This window comes from Anguilla anguilla, chromosome 18 (genome assembly GCF_013347855.1).
Source record: "Anguilla anguilla isolate fAngAng1 chromosome 18, fAngAng1.pri, whole genome shotgun sequence".
In the NCBI taxonomy this organism is placed as follows: Eukaryota; Metazoa; Chordata; class Actinopteri; order Anguilliformes; family Anguillidae; genus Anguilla; species Anguilla anguilla.
In genome coordinates this window covers 4804008-4814007 of record NC_049218.1, presented here as the reverse complement: position 1 = coordinate 4814007, position 10000 = coordinate 4804008, and the positions used below count along the sequence as shown (strand labels likewise).

General features: G+C 53.5%; 1 protein-coding gene across 1 annotated transcript in view; it reads right to left on the bottom strand.

The window, feature by feature from the left end:
* Positions 1-10000, bottom strand: part of ttc27 (tetratricopeptide repeat domain 27) — a 97245-nt gene that overhangs the window by 6538 nt on the left and 80707 nt on the right. The window contains exons 14-16 of the mRNA XM_035401156.1: positions 6732-6830; positions 5408-5460; positions 3974-4139 (exon numbers count right to left, since the gene is read on the bottom strand). Coding sequence (XP_035257047.1) covers positions 3974-4139; positions 5408-5460; positions 6732-6830 — 318 coding nt within the window. The remainder of the gene's footprint in view (positions 1-3973; positions 4140-5407; positions 5461-6731; positions 6831-10000) is intronic.

Here is a 10000-nt window from a genome sequence, read left to right as displayed (position 1 = left end):
TGATTCGGCTGCAGGGGGAGAGAGAGGAGGTCTACAGGGGGAGAGAGGAGCTCACCTCCTCCCCTCCACAGCCCCACTAACACTCACAGTCACCTCCTCCTCTCCACAGCCCTACTAATACTCACAGTCACCTCCTCCCCTCCACAGCCCTACTAATACTCACAGTCACCTCCTCCCCTCCACAGCCCCACTAACACTCACAGACTGTGGAGCTCACCTCCTCCCCTGCACAACACTCACAGTCACCTCCTCACCTCCTCCCCTCCACACCCCCACTAACACTCACAGACTGTGGAGCTCACCTCCTCCCCTGCACAACACTCACAGTCACCTCCTCACCTCCTCCCCTCCACACCCCCACTAACACTCACAGACTGTGGAGCTCACCTCCTCCCCTGCACAACACTCACAGTCACCTCCTCACCTCCTCCCCTCCACACCCCCACTAACACTCAGAGTCACCTGCGTACCTGGACGGCAGACACTGAGTAAATCACCCCAGAAGGGACTCTTACTGGAACCTTACAGAATCACAGGGACTGGAATGGATCCGCTGCCGTCCATAAAAGAACAGACTGTCCTGGTTAATAACAACCGAGCACATAGTTATTATTCCTTAAAAAAAATAAAGAATCTGTGCTAAAACAGCGCTGAGAGAATCTAAAAAGAACAGAGGGAACACAGGCTTAATGAATCCATGTCTGCAGCGGGCAAGGTAGGTAAATGACCGTTTTTAACGAGCACCTTTAGCCCTGAAGACCTGACAAAAGAAACTCTTCAATGTCCCCGGTCTTTGGCTAACGAATTCTCATTTCAGCTTGAAGCGAGCTTAAGAGGGTGCTGTGGGATGATGTCATAACTTCTTTAAGTGTGTAGGTGACTTTCCGCCAGTTTTTAAGAAAAAGAGATGGGGGGGGAGAGGGAGAGGGGGAGAGGGGGAGAGAGAGAGAGAGGGGGAGAGAGAGAGAGAGAGAGAGGGGGGGGGGGAGAGAGAGAGAGAGAGAGAGAGAGATAGATAAGGTCATTTGTGAGCAGTAGAGTGCTCACAAAGGCCCAACTGCACAGAGCTGAGAGAGACAGAGAGAAGTGGACTCTGCAGACCTGAATACCAAAGAGCTTCCAATAACAGAGAGGGGTGTTCTGCTGGGAGGTCTACTCCCACATGACAAAGGTAAGGGGGGGGGGGGGGTGGGTGACTCCTCCAGTTTGTCTTAGCTTGCTGTCTCTGAGATAAAAAAAAAAAACTATTAAAAAAACAGCAGACTTCCTTCCTTGGAAACCTACCTTTTTCCCACCCCCTCCTCCTCTCCCCCACTCTCGGCTTATAGGGGTACTGGGATTTTTCACCGAATAAAAAAACGACCTGTCACCTGAGGCCTATGAGGAGCCCCGGAGACCAGCTGCAGGAGAGCCAGGAGAGAGGAAACAACCCTAACCCTAACCCTAACCCAACCCTAACCCTAACCCTGAGACCTGCTGCAGGAGAGCCAGGAGAGAGGAAACAGGCCCTCCTGCCAGTCAGCACCTGGACAGCCCGGTACACCCACAGCCAGCAACACGGCCGTTTGGGGCGATGCCGAAACCAGCCAGCTTTCACAGAGGCGCAGAGTTTCGTTGTTTTTTTTTTTAAACAGGAGACTCTGCTGTCCAAAAGGAGGGGGCGGGGGGGCGGGGGGGTGTATGGGGGCTTTGTGACTACAGCCAGGTCACAGGTGCAGCTGAGAATCCTCAGTCAGGAGAGAGGATTCCATTCTGAGTAGTTCATGTGTATGGCCAGCTGCCCCCCCCCCACCACCCCCCCTCGGCCCTTTGACTGTGTGTGGTCCGCACTCCGCACCAGAACGTCCTCTTTCCTCACCACCTCATAAAATCGCATCTATTAAGACTGAAGCGAACCCTAGGTGCCAAATATCCTCAAACGCACAGTTAACAAAGCCATGTTTAGAGCCTTCAAATTTTTTCATTTCTTTTTTTCTCTCTAACATTTCCATTTTATTTTCATTCCCGGCTGCTAGCTTTCGTAAAGGGGGCTGATCCGATTTGTCACGTACGCTAGCCGGGTAGCCGGCGGGGGGTTTGCGTTGCCACTCTGTCGCCCCCGAACGCTTTAATATCGACTGACAACTCTGTTCACGCCGGGTGCCAAATCGGCTCCAGGTAATTTCGGCTCGGGGGGACGTGGCCCCGATTCTTCCGACTGATCCGCACGACGAAGAAAAGGAAAGCAAATTAAAAAAACCTATAAATAGCGGCGCTTGAGACGCGAAGGCTTTCACGGCCACGAGTGACATCACAGGGAAACTGAACGGATCTGTCGATGACAGTCCTCCTGGATCCAGTTATAGCGTGAAATTGGGAGGAAAATTAACATCCGCCCAGGGGGATAAGATTGGAAAAAGTGTCAGAGGTTCACACCGGACTGAAGAGGGATAATTTCAGCCATTTAGAATGCGCCTTATTTCTATTTATATATTTTTTTGGACCCAAGGGTAGAGAAATTGGCCGTATATTGCCTTGTGTTCTCTGAGGGGGCTTTTGAATTCTCATGAAGCCCCAGGGGGTTGTGGGAAACCAGAGGGCACATCACGCATTATAGCCCAGGATAGGAGGAATTCCAGAGTCAGGGCCTTCTCCACTGCACTAGCCGTCTCCAGGAAGCAGTGCATTGTGGGGGACTTGCACTAGGAAGCGGCTTTTTTTCCCCACCAGATCAGTTTCAGAAGGTTACAGAAAGCTGGGAAATGTGAAGTGAAGCAGTGCATTATGGGGGACTTGCACTCGGAAGCGGCTTTTTTTCCCCACCAGATCAGTTTCAGAAGGTTACAGAAAGCTGGGAAATGTGAAGTGAAGCAGTGCATTGTGGGGGACTTGCACTCGGAAGCTGTCTTTTTTCCCCCCAGAAGGTTACAGAAAGCAGTCTGGGAAATGTGAAGTAAACAATGAAAAAAGCAAGAGAAGGGTCAATCAGGAAGGGCAAGAAGATCGCACAGAATAGACTCAAAAACAAGGCCAGACGCGGCTAAAATTAGATAAAACAAAAACTGGGGAGGAATGACGAAACCCCCTCTTAATACACCCACCCACCCCCCCCCCAAAAAAAAATGAAAGTAATGTAAACAGCAATCCAAGAATATGGTGTCATTCATAGTTAAGAAACCGGGGGAGGCGAACTCACATTCCTCAGCTGTGGAATTTGTTTTTTTTCTTTTTTCCACAAAAGCGTTTCGGGGATCTCAGTGTCAGCCTCAAAAATAGCCTCCCTGGGGAAAAGCGCATTGTGTGGGAGTCCAGCATTAAGCCCATTACTTTCAGTCATCCTGACCCGCATAGTTCCACCCTTTAATACGAAACTCAGAGCGGAGCAAGTTACTGACTAAAAAAACTGCACACCCCCACCCCCACCCCCCCCACGACTGAGAGCGCTAAGAATGCTGTTCTCAAACCCCAATTATGGGAACACAAGCCGCCAATGCGATAGAGAGGTTCAGAGTTTTGACCTTCTTCAACTTGCGCACTTTTTTTTTTTTTAACAACTTAAATCCTAATTGATGAACTTGCTTCTTTGCCGAGCATAAAACGAATCCATTGAGCAAAGGGAGGGAGTGAGAGAGAGAGAAAAAAAGGGAAACGGGGGGTGGGGGGGGGGAGAAAGAAAAAATAAGACGTTTTTAAGCGAAGCCCCTGCTGACTCACAAAGCTAATTAAAAAAACAGGCAATGAAAGAGACGCACTCGGGGTCCTGCATGCTAAACTCCGTTAACGCGCAGGAGAGAGGAGCCTCAGCCTCACGCCCCCTCCCCGTCTGGCCAATCAGGCCCCAAAAACTCACAAACATCTAAACGCTGCGTCTGACCTACAGCTGCAAATCTTAGTTAAAAAAAAACCTCTTTCCTCACCCCCCCCCGCTCAGTGGATATAGAGGGCAGGAGGCTCACCTCCCCCGCTCAGTGGATGAAGAGGGCAGGACGCTCACCTCCACGTCCTTGTACTTGTCCCGCAGGTCCAGGAGCCGGTGGTAGGCCTTGATGGCCTCGCCGAACTGGCCGACGTCGATGCAGACGACGATGAAGTTCTCCCAGATCTGCCAGTGCTCGTAGTTACACTTGAGCGCCTCCTGCAGGGTGCGGAAGGCCTTGTTCCTGTTTAGGGAGGGGGGGGAGGGGGGGGGGTAATAGACGAAAAACGATAACCCCTCTCGCGGTTAAAAACCACTCAGAGCAAGATAATCACAACAGTCTTAAAGGGCCCCAGGGTAGTTCTGTAAAAGTTTGCCCGTGGTTTACATCAGCCATCCTCACTAGACTTGCGTCTTAACCGAAGCCTGAAACTTAGTTAACATTTTTCCTGTTCGAAAAAAAGTCAGTTTGTATTTAAATACACCGTAAACCTCGGGGGGGGGGGGAAACGTTTGGCGAACGACCCACACGACGCCGTCTCGTGAATATCTGACGTGTTGGACCGTACCGTTTTCTCCACACAAACACGTTTCTTTTTTTTTTCCCCGCCTTCCCTCATAAAAATCACCTCTTAACGCAGTCAGACTAAAACATCCCCTCTGCAGCCCCCCTGCAGCCCCCTCAGCGCTACCTGAGCACAGAACACCTGCTCTGGGACCCTTCGGAGAGAGGCAGCGGCTGAATTAGCAGCGCTAACAGGCTTTTAATGGGAGCTCCCAGTTTAATTTCAGGCTTGAAAGCACCTGGATGATTTGAACGGATCCGAGGGGCCAGTTTCCCGGAATAAAAAAAAGAAAGAAAAAAAAGAAAGAAATAAAAAAAAAAAAAAAAAAAATGACAAGAGTCTGGAGTAAGATCCCTGCCAGGAAGCTCCTCCTGTTTTCAGGGGAAATAACCAAACCTGGCAAAAACAAACAAAAAAAAAAAAAAAACAGCTGTTTTGTGGGATGGTTCTAATAAACTTGTGCCTAGTGAGTGTTGTTAATGCAGGGAGGGCATGGGCGGGGGGGGGGGAGGATGAAGGGGGGGTCCACCAGCAAATGCAGGTGGGTGCCTTTAAATTCACGTGTCCAATGAGGAATTCTGAGTGTTTCTCCTGCAGCGCTCGAGAAGAACAAAATCCCATGTCTGGGACGGAATCAGATCCACCAGCTCTCCTGACACCCGAATCTTTTATCAAGCTTACACCCCGTGCACCTGTGTCTAACCCCAACAGCGACCCTCGCCCCTCCCAAACCTGCTAATTCCACATCTCTTCAGCAGACCAGAGGAGGGGGCGCAGGGGCGGGGGGGGGGGGTGTAAAGACAGAGACACTCCACTGGCTGCTTGGGTTACCTTGCGAGCCCAACAGCAATGACGCAAGCGAGATTCAAACTTCCTTATCCCCGCCCAGACCCCACCCCCCCCCCACTCCATCCGCAGCCAATCAGGAGGCAGGGACGCCACTCACTTCTGCTGCAGTCGGATGTATGCGGTGGAGAGGTTGTTCCAGGCTTCCGCGTTCTGCAGGAATGGACAGAATTTTATGCTTTTATTTATTTTCTCGCACAAGCAAACGTGCATGCAGTGGTTTTAGATCAGGTACCTATAACTAGAGAGAGAACTAGTTCTGTTGGAAATAGTGCACACACGTGCTGTATAACTTATTAAACTGAAGGGGATGCCTATAAAAGGACTACAATACAAATATTACTCTCCTACCCAGAGCGCACCATAAAAATGAGAGAAAGGGGAGAGGATGAAGAGAGGCAGGGGAAGAGATGGAGGGGGGGACGAGAGAGAGGGAGGAAAGGGGGGAAGGAGGGGGGGAGGGAGACAGAGAGAGAAGTAACCGCAGAGAGAGTAGTGACATAATCATTACTTAAGTCACATGACCACCTCCAACAAAGTTGGTATTCATTGACCATTTTGGTTTATATTTTATGTAAATGGCTGCTTTGGCAATGCTAAAGCACGCCTATGTGAGGTCATGGCAATGAAGCGCACCTGAATTTCAATATGAATCTGAGTGTGAGAGACGGAAATGGGGAAGAGGAAACGAGAGAGAGAGAAACAGACAGAGACAGAGAGAGAGAGAGAGAGAGAGACAGAGACAGAGAGAGAGAGACAGAGACAGAGACAGAGAGAGAGAGAGAGAGACAGACAGAGAGAGAGAGAGAGAGACAGAGACAGACAGAGAGAGACAGAGAAAAAGAGAGAGTGAGAGAGAAAGAGAGAGAGAGAGAGAGACAGAGACAGACAGAGAGAGACAGAGAGAGAGTGACAGACAGAGAGAGAGACAGAGACAGACAGAGAGAGAGAGACAGAGAAAAAGAGAGAGTGAGAGAGAAAGAGAGCGATGCCCACAGCCCTGCCATGTGTTCAGCATTCCGGTCATGAGCCCCGCCAGCAGCTCCCGTTACTGATTGGGTGAGTAACACGGCAGGAGCCCGTGGGGAAGCAGTTCCGGATGGTTCTACTCTGAGTAACTTCACTGAGGAGGTAAGCCGGGGTGGAAGGGGGGGGCGGCGGGGGGGGGGGGTGTGTGCCATTTCCCCACATCCCCCTAGCCGTGACATCCCCCTTAAATCAGAGAGAAGGGGGAGGGGCCAGGGGAAGGGGGCGTGGCCAGGGAAGGGGTTGCGTCTTGCATTACCGCCACATTCCACAGCAGCCGCGTCACGGGAGCCTTCCGTGGCGTTTGTCACCCTCGCGCCCCCCTGGCCCCCCCCCCCAGCCCCCCACCCCCCAGGAGGAGGCCAGCAGACGGCGGCGGCGGCGGTGGCGTGACTTACGTCCGGCTCCAGCCCCACGCATCTCTGGAAGGCCCTGGCGGCGCCCTCGTAGCCCTCCAGCGCGAGGTAGGCACAGCCCAGAGAGAACCACACACCGAGCTGGGGAGGGGGGGGCAGGGGGGGGGGCACACAGGGAGAGAGAGGGTCACGCCAGGGTGTCCGGTTTCCTGTAGAACCAGTAACTGATCGCCACGGTGACCGTGACAAACGCCCCCCCCCCCCCCCCCACTCCTATCACAACATACACGACCTTCACTCCCCCACCACCCCCCCCCCCCGCCCCCAAAGCCCCCAGCAGCCCCCGCCGGCCAGTCGGCCCCCTCGCACAGTTGAGCCGGGGTACTCCGCTAACGCCAGCGTGCCACGCAGGAGCGCGCCCGAGCCTGGTGCCACGCGGCAGCTCTCCGGCGTCGAGGGCGTTTCCATGGCACCCAGGCGTGCGCCGGGCCAAAGACCCGCCAGATGTTTCCCCCGCACCCCTTCCCCCCCGATCTTAAACAGCAGGCACCCGTGTCCAATATGACCCCCCCATCACCCCCTCCTCCCTGGACACATTCCACGGGTCTGGGGCTCTGCAACGTCTGTGGCAGATGTGCCCCCATTTACCGGCTGCCCCCCTCCGCCCCTCCGCCCCCCCATCCCCCCATCCCCCCATCCCCACCCCCACCCCTCGCTGGAAGGTCTGTCTTCCAGAAGTATCCAAATCCTGACAGGTGCCACGCAGGAGACTCGAGGCGGTGGGGGGGGGGGGGGGTTGGCGGAGTTCCATCTCGCTTGCACCGGGGGGAGGTTTGGTTTGGGAGACAGCCAGCCCGCACCCCCCCCCCGCCCCCCACGCCCGCCGTGTGGAGTGAGTGACAGCACAAGCGAGTGACTGACACAGACCAGTAAAAGTGTCAGCCCCCCCCCACCCCCCCACCCCCGCCCACCCACAACTCCCCCATCCCTGGCATCCCTCACGTCTCTGTTAAACTGGACAGCGCCTTTCCCCCCGCGATGGAGACCTCAATCATGAAAGGCTGTGACAGCTCTTCCCCCGAATCGCCATTTTCTCTCCCATCTCTTTAAGACGCAGCGCTAGTGTTGAGCCGCTAGCAAACTGGGGCAGCCAGCGGTGCGTCGTCTCTCAGCCTCCAGCGTCACCGAAAACCAGCGGGTCATTAAGGGGAGTTATATGGAAAACAAACTCTGCTTTTACTGCGGGGGCAACCTGAGAGAGTATATCAGGGGGCGCAAACGGACAGGCGCTTCCTCTCAGGGTATTCCACGGGGCAAATTAACACCAGCAGGGGGTGGGGTGGGGGGGGGTGGCTAAGGAAAGGGAGAAGGAGTCCCCCCCCCCCCCTCCCCTCCCCTGGCCTGCAAGGGGAGCCCGATTCTGGAGGCCAGCCATCTGTAAAAAGCCAATTCCACTCGCCCAAGGAAAAAGTAGAATACACTACTCATCTCATTCGATCCAGTTTAAAAAATAAGTAAATAACAAAATAAAAATCCTTCAGAACCTGTCAAAACATTCTCAGAAAATTCTAGACCAACATTCTTATTTTCCTTTTCCATCCTTAATTTGCATCCAAGGATAGAGGCTGCTCACTCCTATTCGCAGGAAGGAAGAAGCTTAAATGCTGAAATACTGGGCACCCCCCCGCAAACAACTTTTAAATGCACATTTACCATCTCGACCGGAAAGTTTTTGTTTCCTAGAGAAAACACAAAAAATGAAAACAACAACAAAGCATTCACCCCAAACTACTCGCCCTGACCCCGTCACTGTCTCTGTCCCCGTCCGGCAGGCTTTGGGGAACGGCACGAGCGGTGCGGAGGAAGGCGCGTTAGCCGAGTGGTAGTCGCATGATAATAGTCGTGTTAGCCGTGTGCTAACAGTCGCGTTAGCCGTGTGCTAACAGTCGCGTTAGCCGCGTGCTAACAGTCGCGTTAGCCGCGTGCTAACAGTCGCGTTAGCCGCGTGCTAACAGTCGCGTTAGCCGCGTGCTAACAGTCGCGTTAGCCGCATGCTAACAGTCGCGTTAGCCGCATGCTAACAGTCGCGTAAGCCGCATGCTAACAGTCGCGTAAGCCGCGTGGTAGTCGCGTGCTAACAGTCTTCGCTCAAGACTTCCAGCGCAGAGGGAGACAGGGGTTACACACACAGCCGCTCCACCAGAGAGGCCCTTCGAGCCCAGGCTGACAGGACGGGGGTGTGGAAGGGGCTCGGCGGGGCGGGGGGCGGCCGCACGGCGCTTACGTAACGCCGCGCGGCGCGGCGCGGCGCGGGGGGCTCTTCTGCCCAGCAACAGAATCCGAGACGGCCAGCAATTAAGGGCCCCCTCCCTGGCGACTCTGCGAAAACAGCTAAAATAATCAGGGGAGGGTGGGGAGCCCTCAAACTGGCAGGGGCCGGGATCGCCGTTCCGCCGTTTTCCCGCCAAAAAAGATTTACGGGCGGACGGACGGACGGCGGGCCCAGCGAAAGCTTTACGGCGAAGGGTCCAGGCTGAGGCGCAAGTCACGGCCCACCGTTTACACGAAAGTAAAACCCCCAAAACTGCCTCCCCCCCCCCCCCCTTTAGAAAAACAGAAGCCCGAAACACAAATCAAGGGCTTGACCCCTCGGAGTAACCCCTCTACCCCGGTCCGGTGCCCCCGGAGCCACACACAGAGGTGACACGTTGCACTGAAATTTGGGAAAGGGGGTCTTTTTGCTGAGGTGCAGGCCATTTAGGGATTTTTGCGCCAGCTCTTGCTCTTAATTATTTAATCAGCCCTTTATTATTTAATTAGCATTTACTTGATCAGACATTTTGCACGAGGTTGTGAGCTCTAGCTGCAGACTACACATGCGCCCTTGGTGAAAATATTGAGTGATCCAGCACTGGTGGTACATACAGCCATTTAGAAAACTAAGCTAGGATAATCTGTTGCAATGAAAACTAGCGCACACACGACACAATACTGCTCCATATTAGTCACACATGGGGTTTTGTACAAGCAACATTCAATCATAGTTGGTGGGGAGGTGTGTTTTGAATTGCCCAAGCACCTCTAAGGTACTGGCTGTAGAATGCTTCCTAATTGATGTAACTCTACGGTGCTGGGTAATGATGCTGTCTGGAGCACACAGGTGTGTGGGGTGGGCATACCCACATGCCATTAGATGCTTATTGACATAGTGTGGGTGCAGGTAGGCATATATTACATTAGGTGTAGGCAGGTATACCTGCATGGTGTTAGGTGTAGGTGAGTATACCTCTATGGCATTATGTCTAGGCAGT